Genomic DNA, 16,608 nt, shown 5'->3' with positions numbered 1-16,608 from the left:
TGTATGGTGGTGAAGAAGGCCTTTGATGATGTCTCCTACTCAGGGCACTGATTTTGTAAAATAATGGTCCTCACAGACTCAATCATGGAATCCCATCCCTCATAAACCTCTCCTAGGATGGGTTGGTCTATATCTGCAAATTGTAGCAAAGCAATGATAGGGTCCATGATCTTAATAGTGAGATCTACCCTCTCCCACCAAGCATCATCTAACACTGTGTCCTTGACTCTTTTTGAGGCTGCTTGATCTGTCTTTCTCCAAAAAGACCAAAACTCTGAAATAACCATGGCCCCAAGAGCGGTCTTGACCTCCCTCAACCTCTTCAACATGATGAATGAAGAGGCAAACCATGTATCTGCAATCTTCAACAATGATAGATGGGTGTACTCCTTGTAGATTGTGAGGGCATTTGTATGATTTTGTACAAAGTTTTGGATATGTTGTGCATCCTCAATAACACTTCCAATCCAAGGCACATCAGAAGCAATAGTTTTAAGTGCTAAATTCAAGGAATGGACAATGCAAGGTGTCCAAAATACTTGTGGATATTTAGCTTCCACAATCATGCCAACAACCTTGCAAACAGGTGCATTGTCTGTAATGATTTGCACACAAGAATCAACACCTACATCTTCAATAAATTTAATGAACAACTCACCAATATATTGTGCATCCTTGTATTGTCCAAGTGCATCCATTGATTTCAAGAAAATTGGTCCATTCAAGGAAGACACCATGAAGTTGATGAGTGGGCGACGTGCTAGATCTGTCCATCCATCAGAAACAATACTAATCCCAAATGATAGGCTCAAGCATTTGGTCCACCTCTTTCTTTGGCTTAGTCAACAATGTGGTTCTAAGCTTCTCTGACCCAGAAGGCACATACCTTGATGGAGCCCCTTGAGTTAGAGCTCGACACATCTCAAGAAATAAAGGTGAGCATGCAACATTAAAGGATATGAAGTTCAGATAGAAAAAGAATGCAATGGTGATATCAAGCTCTTCCCGTCTCTCTTTTTGAAAAATCTTGTCCATTGGACCAAGTGCCATTGCCTTTCTTTTTCTTGCTTGACCGACACCCCCAGAAAAACTCTCAAATGGAAATTTGCTGTTGCTTTTCCTCAAGAATGGAAGGGGATCGTCATTCTTGTTTTTTAGATGATGCAGCCACCCATGCCACACCAATATTGTCCTATTTTTCCATTTCTTTCCTCTTAACTAAAGACACATTTGCACATGCTCCAATTCCACAATTTGGTAAGCCCAACAAATGAGCTTTTACACGGTAATAAGTGCTCTTGAAATAATTGTTGCAATAGTTGCATTTCTAAGCAACATTGCCTCCTCCCTTTAACTTGTTGCCTGACCCTTGATCTCTTGTGACATACTTCCACAAGGGATATTTACTTTCTTGAGCCTGCTATCTTTCTAAATTTATTCTGCCCTCAACATTTGAAGCTGTTGTTGCAAGCCCACTTCCAACAGAGGGAACACTTTCAAACCTTGATGAAATTGCAACATGAGGGGCATCACCAATGGGACATTCTTCCCCTTCCTTTGCTCCTCTGCTTCCCTTGATTGAACCATGAATGCTGTAAAAAAATAAAGAAAAAATGCACAAACTTGTAAAAAAAATGGACATGCAAATTGTTGTAGCAAAAATGCAAAAAAAATAGAAGCAAAATGCACTTACCTATTGCTTGAATCACCTCCAAAATGCTCCCAAACCCTTTGCTAGTCGCTCCCACACACCCACAACAAGAGAGACACTTAAGAATGAGTGATAAATGGGCCCAAATCGTGCTTTAAAGGCCGTACGACACGCTTTTCAGAGGGACACGTGTCTTGAAATAGGGACTCGCTGGCCCATTGAATAAGATTCATGTGCCCATTGAACCCCATGTGCCAGGGAATGCTTGAGTCTTGAATCAAACATGTATCCTAGAGAATCATGTTCGATTCATGGGATTCAGGACACGACTGGGGGGGGGGCGATTTTGGTTTCTTAGCTTAGAAATAATCTCAACTGTTGATCTCCAAGATGGTTCTAGAAGGGAGATTGGGGTTAGGGATTTGGACTCAATGAAGATTATAAAGGGAGCCTAGCGAGGAGGTGAAGACACAAGACGAAGAGCACAAGTTATGTGAGTGAGTCATCACGAAGAGAGAGTGATTTTCTCTGCAGTGCGAGTGGCTCAGTGGACTAGTGCACAAAGAAGAAGTGCGAGTGGAGGTCGAGTAAGAGGAGATTATAGGGCTATAACTTATAAGTTGCCGGAGGGAGATTGTATTTATTTGGAGGAGGTCAAGTTGCTAGAGTGTTGGGTATGGTAGGGTGCATATATAGTTGCTGGAGGGCGCAGATCGAGTTGCTAGAGGTCGAGTTCTTCAGGCCGATTTCATCCAAAGGAAAATTTCCCTGAGGCCGATTTACCTGGGTCGAATTCATTATGAGGGAGTCGAGTTGTAGGTTCCAAATTTGTATTTTTCCTTGTATCTCGGTGGGTCGAAAAACCCAAATTTTCTACATAATGAAGTGACGAAGAATTGTTGTGGCTTAATCGATTTTGCTATGTGTGATTGATTTCTTTGGTTTATTTTCCTTGCATATTTTCAATTCTAAAAGTTAAAAATGCAGTGATTTTATTTTTCGGCGAATCATTGTTTATTTGGGTAAATAAATAAATTGTTAGGGATAAATAAATATGTCGTGAGAAAATAAATTTGGTTGGAATTAGAAATTTAACAGGGTTTCAGTCAAAGGATAGACTATGTATATTAGCATTTGTATCAGGGTTTGTAATGGGCCATGATCCCTGGTATGGGAGCCCTAAGGTTTTCTTATTGATGGACTAATAAGGAACGTGATTTGGGCCAAAATCTTGTGTACAATTATTGATCTGTTTGCTATTAGATTCCGCTGTGCAAAGTTGTTTTTGTTTGGCAATCTCTAGTGTGTTTGTGTTCCTAGCTAGGGCATAGACTAGATTTAGGGTGTATGGAAATTCCAACATCGTATTAGAGCTACTACGAAGGGAAACTAGATCATAGTGTGACAAGTGTCAGCGCTAGGAGGGTGCTGTGAGATTGTTACAAGTAGCAATAATATTGCCTAGACATGAAGCAGAAGGTTCAACAAAGAATGTGGATACATGGTCTTGACTACTTTGGTGATGAGAAAGAATGAGAGTTCTGGTGGATTGGTGGAGAACTTGGTGCACAACAATATGTTGTGTGGTGGGTTGTTGATGATGGAGTTTCGTTGACTTGTCAAAATATGTGGAGACAGTTCAGGTGCCTTGGCAAGGAGTGCTTTGGCATGGATGAGGTAGCTCCATGTGGTCATTAGGTTGTAGAATTGCACATCCGACAATGGAACCATGTGCATATGAGGTATTTGACCCAGGAGGATGAGGATACTTGCATAGTTGAGTTGCAGTGGTCTCGAGTGGTATAGGCCTAGTGTTCAACCACAGCTCGGGACTGACCTTGAAAGGACACAAGTTCAGTTGTGACACTTTTTGAGAGGCAAAGCAGAGTGAGCCAAGTGGAGGTTGTGTAGGCTTAGAGGGAGTCTGGCTTCAAAGGGAGACTACAAAGGAAAGTTAGCCATAGTGGAAGTCTAACCTTCAGATTCAAGCAAGAGAGTGGAGTTTTCAGACCATGCAAGGATAGTTGTGGTGGTGGAAGGAAAGTCGTAGACCATGCAAGGACAATCACGAATCACACAAGGAAATGTCACGGTACATGCGAGGACAATCATGCACTATGCAAGATAAGTCTTGATCAAGCACAAAGAAGACGTGGCACATGCGAGGACAATCATGGCCATGCAAGGGAAAGTCATGGCTCATGTAAGGAAGTCATGGGCATGCAAGGAAAGTCATGGAGTTGGAGATTTCTACGAGAAGGACATGGAAATACCTTCCTCACCAAGAGGGAGTGTTGAAATTTGTGTAGCTTGGGAGGTATTCTCGAGTAGAGAAAACCTACTAAAAGGGAACTTATGGGCAAAGTACCCAAGTGTTGGGGTTTTGGACCCAAAGTTGTGGGCTTAGAACCTAAGGAAATTAATATTTTATTCTAATTTGTTATTAAGTGGTAAATAGGGGTTTCTTGAAGGACAAAGAAGACTCCCAATACACTTAGACAAGAGCTATAAATATGGAGCTAAAGGAGAGGCTAGTCACAAGTGTGATGGACCACTTATGCAAGGAGACAACCCTAGAAGGTGAACCGTAGCAAGGAGTCTAGTTGCAGCCACAAGCAGATGTATGTTTTTTTGAGGAGGCTGAGTTCTGTTCAATAAGGCCAAGTAGTTGTCCAAGAGGAGGCTGAGTTGGTTTTGTGATCAAAGAAAGGTTGGTTTGTGTATTTTCTAGGTTAATGAATAGATCTGAGCCCTATAAGAGGGTTGGATTGTGCCTTGTCTAGGCCGCAAGGTCGTCTGGCTGAGGGCACAGGAAGGGCTTGGTTAAGGTTGGAAAGAGCAAACTTAAGGCTACAGGGTGGTTTGGAGGCTTGTTAAGGTCAGTCACAACCTAGATAAGGCTGGGTGAAGTGCATCCAAGCAAGCCGAGGATTAGATCAAGGGTTGAAGGGCTGCTAAAAGGCGATTTAAGGCTGCTGGAGCAACCAACAAGAGAACAAAGTATCTGCTGGTGAAGAAATATAAGTCGGGGATAGATTGGAGTGTTGGAATCACTAAGAGGGGGATGAATCAATATTTCTTATCAATTAGTATATTTTTAATTTCACAGAGCATTAATTGTTATTAGCATCAGATAAACATAAACATTATCAACACCATTCAACAATGCATAACAAATAGAGACAATAGACACAGATTTTTAGGTGGAAACCCCTTCGGGACAAAAACCACCAAACGCTTCTTAATATTTGTCTTTAAAAGATTTACATCAAGTTTTCAGCTCCAACTGAAAGAGGCTCCAACTTGTAGGATGCTCCTACGCCCTATTTACCAGTTGCAACTGGAAGGACGCTCCAATGCCCTAGATTTCAGGCTCCAACTTGACGGATGCTCCAACACTCTTTTTACCAGCTGCTACTAGACGGACGCTCAAATGCATTGTGCAAGCTACAACTTGCCCTATCACCACCCGACCGCCCTAAGGTGTTCTTAGGCTCCAACCTGAAGGAGACCCCACTCCTGCCTTGCACCACCCTGCCAACTTGGTCAGCCGGCGGACCATGTTTCACAATTTTCACATTGGATCATCCTGTGCTCAATATCAAGATAAAAGAAACTATGATATAGGAAACTGCAATACAATCTCTGTTAATCAAAACTGACTCTGCACCATCTGCACATCAAACCCTAGCTGTCAATGCCAATGTTGTATTTCAACTGTCATAACCATCTACACTCAACATCCTAGTCTTCAACAACTGTGACCAATACTGCTTGTCATATGAATATGTCTGTTGACAACCTAGGATTAGTGAATCCAATTCTCAATCACCACAATCTGCATTGTCTCTGCTTTGGCATCACAATCCTGTAGTACTGCAACTGCTGACACTATTGACCTGTGCCTACATGCACAAACCTAGATGCCACCAATCCGACCTATGCCCAACTGTAAGTTTTGGGATCATAGGATGCTGAAACCATATGCTGCAACAAAACCCTAGCTACTTATACCAATGTCATCAACTACTGCAAAATGCTTCTGATCTTAATGCTTTTCCTGGTTCTTAATTTGGATCAATAATGCTCTCAAAAATCATGTTAAACCATATAGTAAACTAAGAATCTACAAATTGCCCAGCGTCTTTCAGTTCCCAATATGGATCCAAAATAGCTATATATGACCATATAGATGTTCTACAATTTGATTGTTTCAGTCATCCTTCAAATGACTTGCCAGACCACCCATATTTGATAACTATACAACAAAATGAATATAAAATGGAGACTCACCTCCAGGGTCCACAGATCATAACTTAAACTTCGGAGACGTATGTCAATCCAATATATGCTATGTAATATGCCACCTTTTAACAATTCTTCGGGGCCCACAAACGGCTAACTTCTGAATCCAAAGTATAGATGAAGTATACTATGTAAATCAACAAATTAAACCAATGTATTCAAGCTGGCGGGCTATAAATGATCATAGACTTTGTGAGACCCATGGCTGCAGTCGTGGATGAAGCTTTTCCAGAACAGGAACACTGTATTGTGGCTACAAAAATCAACCAATACAGGTCTTACCTGGTTAGGTACTTGATTAACCAGCCTCTTGTGAATTTCTTGATCATTTTATTGATACTGTCACTGTGATGAGTATTGACTATTCTTGAAAAGGTCGGCTTAGTTTCTGAGTGGCTTGAATTAGGTTAGTTTGATTGCAGGCATATGTATAAATACATTCACAAAGCCGGTTTCTGAGTGGCTTGAATTAGGTTAGTTTGATTGTAGGCATATGTATAAATACATTCACAAAGCTGAATACTTCTGTAAAACTTTAAATGTGCTGTTCCACTGTTCCTCAGGGCCAAGATTTCAGATGTTAGCCTAGGCCAAAATGCCTCAACATCACACAGAAGAATATGTAGACTGATTGAAGCCTTAGACAAGCTGCAGATGCCACCAACTTGTGCTCAAAGAATGGACTGAAAATATTTCAGAAGCAAGCAATTTTATCCATAGAAGCACATTCAGAACCGTACAGAACTCTCTTGTTCAGGACCGTAGGTCTAGTTGTACTAGTTAATACTCTTTGCTTGAACTGAGGAAAGCTGAAATACTGAGATGAAAGAAAACTGCTTCAGGTCAACGATTCAAACCTTTCTAAAACTTGTCACTATACTTGAAAATCTCCTGCGCTGTAAGGTCTTGTACTATCAATAATTGAAGGCCAAAATTTGCACAAGAAGTATACCAATGAACCACTCGTTTTGTTTGCAATTCACTTCAGATCTTTAACAGTTTCGCACTTCTCAATGAGCCATACGATGCTCAGAAATGTTGCCTTCAAGTGATCCGAGACTTGGAGATGGAGAATGATCTTTTCCAAGCGAAACCCTCGTACAATCTCAGGACCGATATCAATAAAATCTCTTGCAATATCAGAATGATATCCAAACCACAGAACCAAAACCCTCTTGTGTAATCCAACGTTACTCCACGGACCCACAATTGAATTACGGAGGAAAATAATACAATTTTTCATGTATATCATGGAGAGAAATTACACTTGGTATTATAGAGGCCGAGGAAATCTATTTCTTTTGTCTTCCATTATCTTATACCAAGGCTGATTTGGACACAGATTTAGGTAAGTTAAGTCACAGTTTTGACCTTCTTCTAGGGTCAGCGAAAAATATTTAAGGCCATGAATTTTTGGGGTAAGACGCTGGTGCCAAACCCATCCATTTGGGGCATCAAGCCATGCATTGGGGCACAACCTTCTTTAAATCAAGATATCTTTGCAATCATGAAGACCCACATGGCCTGCCACCTATCAAACGAAACAGTATGACAAGGGCTACCAATCTGGAGTGGTCAAACAAATGCTGGCCCATTCACCCTTTGACAGCAATGACAATTTCTTCCAACCCTCTTTAACACCTTGAAGGTATCAAAGCCATCCTTTGTCTTGAAATGGTTCCGAATGGGAATCTATCATGCTTTCTTCATTTATTTCTTCCTGTTCACCATTTGTATCATGCGTTTCGTTGATCATAGTCAAGTAAGCCATCCATTCATTATCATCTTCTGACTCATGGGAGGAAGGAAAAGGTTGAAAATCTTCATGTAAACCTTCATCTTCTTCACTGGCTTCCCCAATTGAAGGAAAAAGACGAGGGACTTCTTTTAGAATTTTTGTGCTAAATATAGCCCTTCATTTCTTGAATAATGGGGAGCCAACTTCCCCAGTCACAATCCCATCTTGTACAAAGTGCTTCCAAATTTATTGCTAAGGATGTAAACATACCTTTGCCAAGGCTTTAGTACCAAATCATTGCAGATCCTTTCAAGCCTGTTGTGAAGGCACCCATCATGACATCCTCACGGATGAAGCCATTTTTCTTACAATATCTGATAAATACAAAAGGTGATTACAACTTATTCCCCATATCTACAGAAAATGGGTTTTTCATGTGACCCAACTTTATAATCACGAGGAAGACCCGTCATACCTGAAAAGTCAACTGGAACATACCATGGAGCTAACTAAGGAGGTAGCTCTATCTTTCGTTAGTTGTGAAGATTGGCAGTAAGTCTAAAAAGGGATATAAAAGGAAACATATTGATGAAAACACTACATTGGAGTTGCCTATACGTATTGTTCTTACCTTATTCAGTACCTTGGAAAGCAGTTTCTTGTGCTGTACCTTTTTATGTTTTGTTCAAGTGGAGTCGCTAGATGAGATTCTCCAAGTTAGCAATGAGATTCTCCAAGTTAGCAATGATAATGCCAATCTCACCAAGATACAAAATAGAAGCAATATTATCAAGATGATGTTGTTGAATGCTGGATCAATTGACCTTATTCCCCGCTACGATGTGAGAAAATGTTAGCCGTGACGGGGTAATTCAAAAGATGATGTAATTGTCATTGAAACTCGATGATTGACCTTATCCTCAGTAACGATGCCAAAAAATGTAATTGTCCTTGCAACTTGCTAAGATTGACATACATAGGACAAATGCCCACTGTCATCTCACGACAAGTCCCCACTCTTTAAGCCCAGCTTCTTCTTTAAAGACTATGGGGGGATTCCGTTAAAGATGACTTTACCGGATCAAAGATTAACCGGTGCCTTATATGGGGTCTTGGGTGAAGAGAGAGGTTAATTGTGTACTATTATACTGATCTAGGAATGTAAAATATGCAGAAAATAAATGCAGATCAGTGATATAAATAACTCAAAACAGCAAGTATATAGCGTATAAATAGTCTGAATGTGTGAACATTTAATATACTTACCAATTCTATAAGTTATTTTTGAGTTAGACCTTTGGTAAGAGGGGTTTCTGTGTTAATTTGCCTGGTGTCCTGTGACTGCAGATTGGAAAATCTGTAGAAAAACAAAGGTAAGTCACTTTGGAAAATAGTGTCTAAGCACTCTAGGTTAAATATTTAGGGGTGGGGAAGTTAGGAAATCAAAGGGAAGTCACTTTAAACCACTTCTAAGCCTCAAACCTGCGACAAAATTGAATTTCCAGCAAACTAAAAATTCTCTTGCAAAGGTTTTGGGTTCGTACCCCAGTGGGTGAAAACCCTGAAATAAATTTCAGCTAATCAATAAGAGTTCTAAGTGCTGGAATAACTTTTTTTAGTCCCAAATTAGTGGTATTATTTATAATAACAGGTCTGGGCACTATACAAGGGGTTTATGATAAAACTTACTTTTAAGAGTCCTTGTACCTTCGATTTCCTGTAACATCTGTAAAGATATGGCTGTAGCTTATTGTATATTTGCAAAATTTAACTCTATGTGCCTGTGCAGATAATATTGTTATGAATAAATATATATAAATAATATAAATATAAATAATGAGGATAATTGTAATAACGATTAGTTAATTAGTAATTAATATTGAAGAGGCACCTGCCCAGTATATAAGCAGACCTCTCACTCTCATTTGTAACATCATTCTTATTCACACATTTAATATATAATATTTGTATCCTCAATGGACATCTTCATATTCCAAATTTTCTGGAGTATTTAAACTGAAAAACGACTTTGTTCGCTTCATTTGGTATTGGAGCAATTTGATCCTCTGGCTGCTGCACAGAGCTGCGCTCTTCAATCCATGCCCTTGGCCATCGACTCTTCGTCAACTTTATTGCTATTGCAGTTCAAGTGTTTCACTACAATTTGGAGTTTCTCCATCTCTCTATCAGGCTTTTGGCCATATAGATAAATTTAAAAAAAAATTGGGAAATTTTCAAGAGAGCCAATAAATGAAAAAGAACATTGTGAAAAATAAATAAATTCAGAAATATATATATATATATATATAATAAAAGAAATTATTAAAAAAAAATGTAACAAAAAAAATAAAAAAAAAAAATTAAAAAGGGCAAATATAAAAAAATAAATAAATCGAAAAAAAGAGACATGAAAATTTTTAATTTAAAAATAAAAATAAAAAAGTTCAAAACAAACAATTCATAGCTGGAGGCAATTTTCTACAGTCGTTCAGCTAAGAGCCGCTGCCACACACAGCCCCACCTATGCCATTGTTCAGCAGTCCACTGCCACTGCTCTCTGTCCACGATGCCACCATAGACTCTGTTCGCTGTCGATCGCCACAGCCTCCGTCTACCATGAATTTGCCATTCCGACTCTATTTCACTGGCCGCCATCACTACATACCGATCACACTTTTGTTCATCCGCCTCCACACAGTCACGAACCACCCGTTTCTTAGGTAAAATATTGTTTCTAAGAGAGAAACTAGTTGTTATTTAGCCATTACAAATAAAATTATAAAAGGAGAGCCTCTCCTCTCTTTCAAGTTGTTTTTGATTTGCGAGATCAATAAATGCCATAATAGAAATTCTATTTTGCAAAAACTATCTCTATTGTGCATGTTGTTTTTTTCTATATCATTTTTGCTTGGCACATGTTGTAAAATGGTGAGCAAAATAACGAACAAATTAGTAAGGATTATACAAGCATTGGAGGGGCGATCCATTGAGGGGCTACATAGCCTTGTGGAGAGAGTGCACAAGGCACTAGTCTTCTTCATCTCTCTTGTAGGTTGGAGCGAGTTGGAACTGGAGGTTGAACTAGTCCTTATAAGGAATAGCTTTAATCAGGTGAAGATCTGTCTTACCACACAATCAACTCAAATATTTGAGATGTCTCACTAGAGGCTGCTCCTAGTGGGATTTGGAAAGCTGTGGAAGATTTTTGGCATACGTGGGGGTGTACACTCTCTTTGAGTCAAAGGGTCTAAGCCCACCTCATTGTCCAAAGTACATGACCAATTTAAAGGTAAATGGATGATGCCTTTATTTTGGAAAAATTTCAATGGGGCGTGTCATCAACTTTTTTTCTTGTTTGCAGGTTTCTGTGGTTTGAATTTGAAGAAGAGAAATTCGATGTATGGTCCACAGTTTGGTTTTCAAGTCAATGTTTCGAGTCCTGAACAGGACCCATCATCAGGAAAAATGTCTTGAGAGAAGAAGGCGAAGGGACGACAGGTCTGTCATCAACATGTTTTGCTGAGCATTTTGAGAGTAAGTTGACTTTTTGCCTTTCAGGACCACATGCATTGGGAAATGTGTATTTCCTCGAGAAGTGTGAACATTTTAAAAAACTGAGACTTACATGTTGAGAACTGTCTGATGAATATAACATGGCCAAAGAATGCATACAGACTCAATGACACAACCATGTGGGAATGACATAGGTGCACTCTATTTTGGTTGGACTGGCCACTATACCAGTGATCATGCTTACAAATTTTTTCATTTTAGTAGGGTTGTAATATCCCTAAGGAATTTTTGTCTTAGGGTTAGAAAATCACAAGATAAATTGTACTGATTATCACAGTATTCCTTTCAGTTCCAGATAGATATAGAGAACACAACAATATAGTCAAACAGTAGGTTTCACAATACATCAGTAGGTCACATCAGTTTCAATTTGGCAATTTCTCCTAGGGCTATTACACCAGTAGACCTGGTTGTATAGCATCCATAACTGTGGCAGTCCCTTCAATATAAACATTGGCAATTTATATATGATTGCAAGAATAGTCAAACTTTAATCAACAAATCTGACCCAATAACCATCTTACAAGACTGTTTGTAACCTAAGAAACAATTTAAAATGACCTCTGTTAATTCTGTTACTCCAATGATGCTCTACAGAGCTTGCTATTTTGCTGTTGCATTTCACTGTGCCTTCAGTTGCTCCAAACATTGACGCTGTTGTCAAACTGGAACCCTTGAACCTCGCTGCTCAATTCTACGCCCTAGTTCGTCGTCTATTGCCTCAGGAGTAGTTCGTCTTCCAACAAGATCTCTGAGGGATAGGCTGCGGCCTCCCTAGACTCTTACACATCTATAGTTTGTAACCCTCACTGCCACAGAGGGGAGATCTGCTGCCAATTTTGCCTTCAAATCCACGTGCTACTGTTTTGGAACAGGGCTGTTATCACAAATGTTTTGCCCTTTAGTGATCTGCGGTACAGGAACCGATTCTTGGTGTAGCCGCTGGCTGGGAATGTGGGTAAACCCTCACTCCTTTGTGGTTGACTCCACAATGCTGCCACAAAGTACCCTAACAAGTCACAAAAGTATCCCGCCTTAGAAACCCTTGATTTGCCACTGTTAGATAAGATGCCCAGAATGTCTCCACAATCACTTGATCCACAGAAGTCCCTTGCCTGCCAGAAACCAGATGAGAAGTGCCTGAGAAAATTATGCCAAACAGGTGAGAGAAAGAGAGGAGATTGGCTAGGGTGGGATCATCACCACTGAAACCAATCAAAGGAAAAATGGGTCTTAAAACCCTCAGAGGCTCAGCCCATAAAACAAAGATATCCAATCAACCATGATGAAAATAATGATTGTCATCTCTTATTTATAGATTCCTTTTGGGGTCTCTTCTCCTTATTTTAATTTGAGGGGTCTCTTCTTCCACTTAGCCTCAATTATGGCTTCCTTGACAAGTTTTTCCCCAATTACCCCAATTTACCCAATGTTGCCTCAAAAGCATTGATAATGGGTTCCCCCATTTATTATTGACTATATCCTACGGGTTTGGATAGACTACTTTGTCCTCCCTTGGGCAATTAATTTAGTAGAGGACATTACAAGGGGTACATATGCACTTTTTCATTTTTGGCAGCACCATTGTAAGTCCAAAGAATGCAAGTCAAAAGTCCTGTAACCCCCTTGTGAAGGCTCTATATTGTGGATATCCTAGGCCTATTATGGTCGGCCATGGCCAGTCCCTTTGGGCTAAGTTGTCATATTCTTCAGCTATACTATCGAAGCATTATTTTTGAGAAATGTGGCATTTGAACTCAGGCTTCCAACTATTTGATTACATTACAAACATCTCTTTATACAGTGATTGTAACCAATGGGACCTTAACTAGTGAGCACCCACTATTGCATTAAACAAACATAGGTTATTCATGGTCTATTTATTTAGCTGAGGTCCAAATTTAGAGATATTATACCATTTTGCAGGGTGTTGCTAAATTGTGTATGTCTTGAGGTCCACCGTATTATGAAAATCTTCCACTTGAAGAATCGTTGGTACCTAAACTGCATGAGAAGAATATGGAATCTTATCCAAGGTTGAGAGTAGAAGTTGGATGGATTGAATGGTGGGAAGATGCCATCTCCTTAGCGAGCTCATCGCTCAAGGGTTATAGTAGGTAGCATGCCTTGATTTGGCAGAAGCAACATACTGCTATTAAAAATGAGATTGAACAAGCTAGCCAATGACTTCGATTCTGTCCCTTTAACGAAGCACTTAAGGGTAGGACAGCCAAGCTTCGTCACCGTCTGAAAGTAGATGAATTATGCAGCACCAAGGGAGCCCAACTGTGAGCTAGATTAGTTTGGTGACTGACCAATGGAAGACTTTTTCAAGTCTCTGGCTGCAAAAGAAGCAATAGAAAAAATTTCTGCTGTCAAGACTCCATGACAAGAGATTTACCAAGCAAGAGGGTATGGATAAAGAGTTTGTTGTCCACTACAAAATGGTTTTTCAATCGTAGGGCTCTTATTGAAGAATGTAGGGTGGCCATGCAAACCTGTTTAGGTGGGGTCTCCTCTGAACTCTTTAAAGCACAGACAGGGTTGTGTGAGTGGTCATTGACTTTAGAAGAGATGACCCTTGCCTTGATGGATATGCTGGTGGATAAGTTGCCTGGATTAGATGATTTTTCATGCAAATTCTCCATGGCTACCTGCATATTGTCAGACCAAACTTGCTCCAAGTGTACATGGAATCTGACAGAAAACAACCTTTGTGTGCCAGTTTCATTCCCAAGACTGGGAACCCTGAGCTTATCACCTGTTGGATGCCAATCTTCCTCTTGAATGTATCATATAAAATATTGGCCAAATCCCTGGCCATAAGCCTAAGATTATTCATCCAGAAAATGTTCTGCCCAAAATTATTCATCCAGAAAATACCCCTCCTTGAGTTCAAAATCCACAAATTTCTCAACACTTTCCAATCTGAGAAATTATTACTTTCCCCAGAAGCACAGAGGGAGAAGTGGTATCCTAACCCAGATTGGGACAGCTGTTGGGATTTCCTCCATGGGATCAAAACTGATGGCCCATCTGTTCAGATACAGCCCACTTGCACCAGTGAACTGGGAATCCCCTCTGGAATTCTTGTCTTCCTTTTACCGAAAAGGAAGCTTAAGAATCTCCTGCAATATAAGAGGTAAAAATTGAACCTTGAATAAAGGTTTCCCAAGACTTATCAATTCACTCTTCAAAAGATTTCAAGGATGGTTGAGCTCCTGTAAACTTGCTTACCAGGGCATGTTCTGAATAGGTTAGTGCCTTGGCTTGGGAGGAGCTTTCAGGTACTTCCAGTTTGGCAGGTCATCCCATTGTTTTATGAATCTATGTGCTTCATGCTTATTGAGTTTTTTCAACTTTTGAAGTTCTTACTAGAGATCTAAACTCTGCAGAATATCCTGTTTTAAGGAGCTTGAACCAGCATAGATACCTGTTATGAACGAGGGGAACTGGAACCCCCCTCTGGGGCAGACATGGAAGAACCAGTAGACAAAAAGCCTGAAAACCCTAGTTCCTTTGGTATGTTATTAAATATTTCTGAACCAATTTGAAGAAGAGTTAATCTAAATAACTTTTTAATCATTGATGTAGCTTTTATTGCCTATTATCCATTACAATAATGTAAATTGTATACCTGTCTTGGACGATAGCATGACATCGGCTTCATTCTCTCTCTCTAGTAGTTTATGTTAGTAGGTTGGATGCTCTGTTTGGGTGATATTGACCCACACTAGGTTGCTTAGCTGGTTTCTGCTTTTTATATTATGTTGCAGAGTTTCTGATTTCAAGAATCTTGGAATTGCATTTGTGGAAGTCTTATGGATTTCTTTAATAACTCAAGGCTTTGATGCAAATTGTTCCTTGGCATCATTAACAGGATTTTCACTTTTCCTTGCATTAATTATTGATCGCCTGCATCATCAACTTCGAAAATTAGGTGGGTTTAGGGCAAATATGGATTCACTGAAAAAACAAGCCAAAAGCTTCCAAGAAGAATACATGAAATCTAAGGAACAGAAAGTTGACAAAAGTTCTGAGGATGTGAACCTGTTGAAGAATGAGATATCTCAATTAAAGCAGAAATTACAGAAGTTGACATTGGAATCGGAGGAAAAGGATAAGGAGGCACGGGATGCTGAAGCCACTGCTAAAGCTTCCCGGAAGCAAGCTGAGGATCTTCTTCTTGAATATGATCGCTTATTGGAGGATAATCAAAACCTTCAGACCCAATTGGCAGCCCTTGATCAGAGGTTTTAAATCAAAGAGAATATAAGAGGGAATTCTATTTCTTCTCAAGTGCAGATATGGTAAATTTTTAAGTTCTTGATTTGCAGCAGAACAAGCTCGACCGGAGCTTTTATATAACACTCAGAGAAAGGCAAAATGTGAAGAATATTCAGGCAGAATATTGTTAGGCTATTGAATTTTCAGTTTGATGAGTTTCTGTGGGAGGATTGCCTGCTTCTTTCACAATTTGTATTCGACTTTCTTAACAACTGCCAAAGAATGATTTTGTAAGTTCCAAGGCAAAAGTCTTTCTAAATGCTATGTATTAATGTCATACGATGTTATCATCTTAACAGAGTCATATTACATATGACTTGAGTCGTATATATCCACAGGTATTTTTCCCTTCGGAAATGGATATCTTGGTAACGTAATGGTTTTCTTAGTTGACCGTAGTTCACTTTTCTACAATTTAAATATCTTTGTAGTGCTCTGATAAGTTTAAGGCAACTTATTACTAGTGGCTTTTATGAAAATAATAGCGTAGGATGTATCTTAATAGGGTCATGTTATTAAATGCATTTTTGCAGACGTATCGAATAATATTCCCTCGGAAATAACTCATTTAAAATATCCCCGTGGAAATAGGTATTTCTTTTTCTGTTAAATGATAAAATGCTAACATTTCTAATTTCTTTAGCTTATTTACTGCAATGTGAATTTCCTTTCCTTATTTTGATAAGGTTCTGTTATCTGGTCACTTGTGTATTTGAATGTAAATGATATTTCTTGCAACTTTGTATAAAAATGTTAAACTGGCATGTTGCAGTTTTACTTAAATGAAATGCAAACTTGACACATGCCAAACTTGGGATTGTAAGCAGCACTGCCCATTATGACAGTTGCGCGAAACATAAGATGTTTGCCTAGATCTGATGTTTTCCTGGAAGCAATATTAGATCTGAAAATAGAAAACCTCTAGTTTACAGGTGAAAGATCTATTGGCATCGTCTACTGGCTTATCTCACTGGTGTGAACTTGAAAGGGCACTTATTTTCCTGAAGAAGTTCCTTTTAATTGTGACTTAACTTTTGATTGAGCTGTCATTGAA

At 39.4% G+C, this 16,608-nt stretch overlaps 1 protein-coding gene across 1 annotated transcript in view; it reads left to right on the top strand.

Moving 5' to 3' along the window:
* The window catches only part of LOC149262905 (uncharacterized), an 81,563-nt gene extending 65,589 nt beyond the window's left edge, over positions 1–15,974 (top strand). Inside the window, exon 2 of the mRNA XM_089425394.1 lies at positions 15,148–15,974. Within this exon, the coding sequence (XP_089281520.1) occupies positions 15,148–15,527 (380 nt within the window). The 3' untranslated portion in view covers positions 15,528–15,974. The remainder of the gene's footprint in view (positions 1–15,147) is intronic.
* Positions 15,975–16,608: the final 634 nt, after the last annotated feature.

This window comes from Pinus tabuliformis, chromosome 6, assembly GCF_031772625.1.
Source record: "Pinus tabuliformis cultivar Carrire ecotype Pingquan chromosome 6, CPIR1, whole genome shotgun sequence".
NCBI lineage: Eukaryota > Viridiplantae > Streptophyta > Pinopsida > Pinales > Pinaceae > Pinus > Pinus tabuliformis.
Note: the sequence above shows the minus strand (reverse complement) of the source record. Positions and strands in the feature narration are given on the sequence as shown.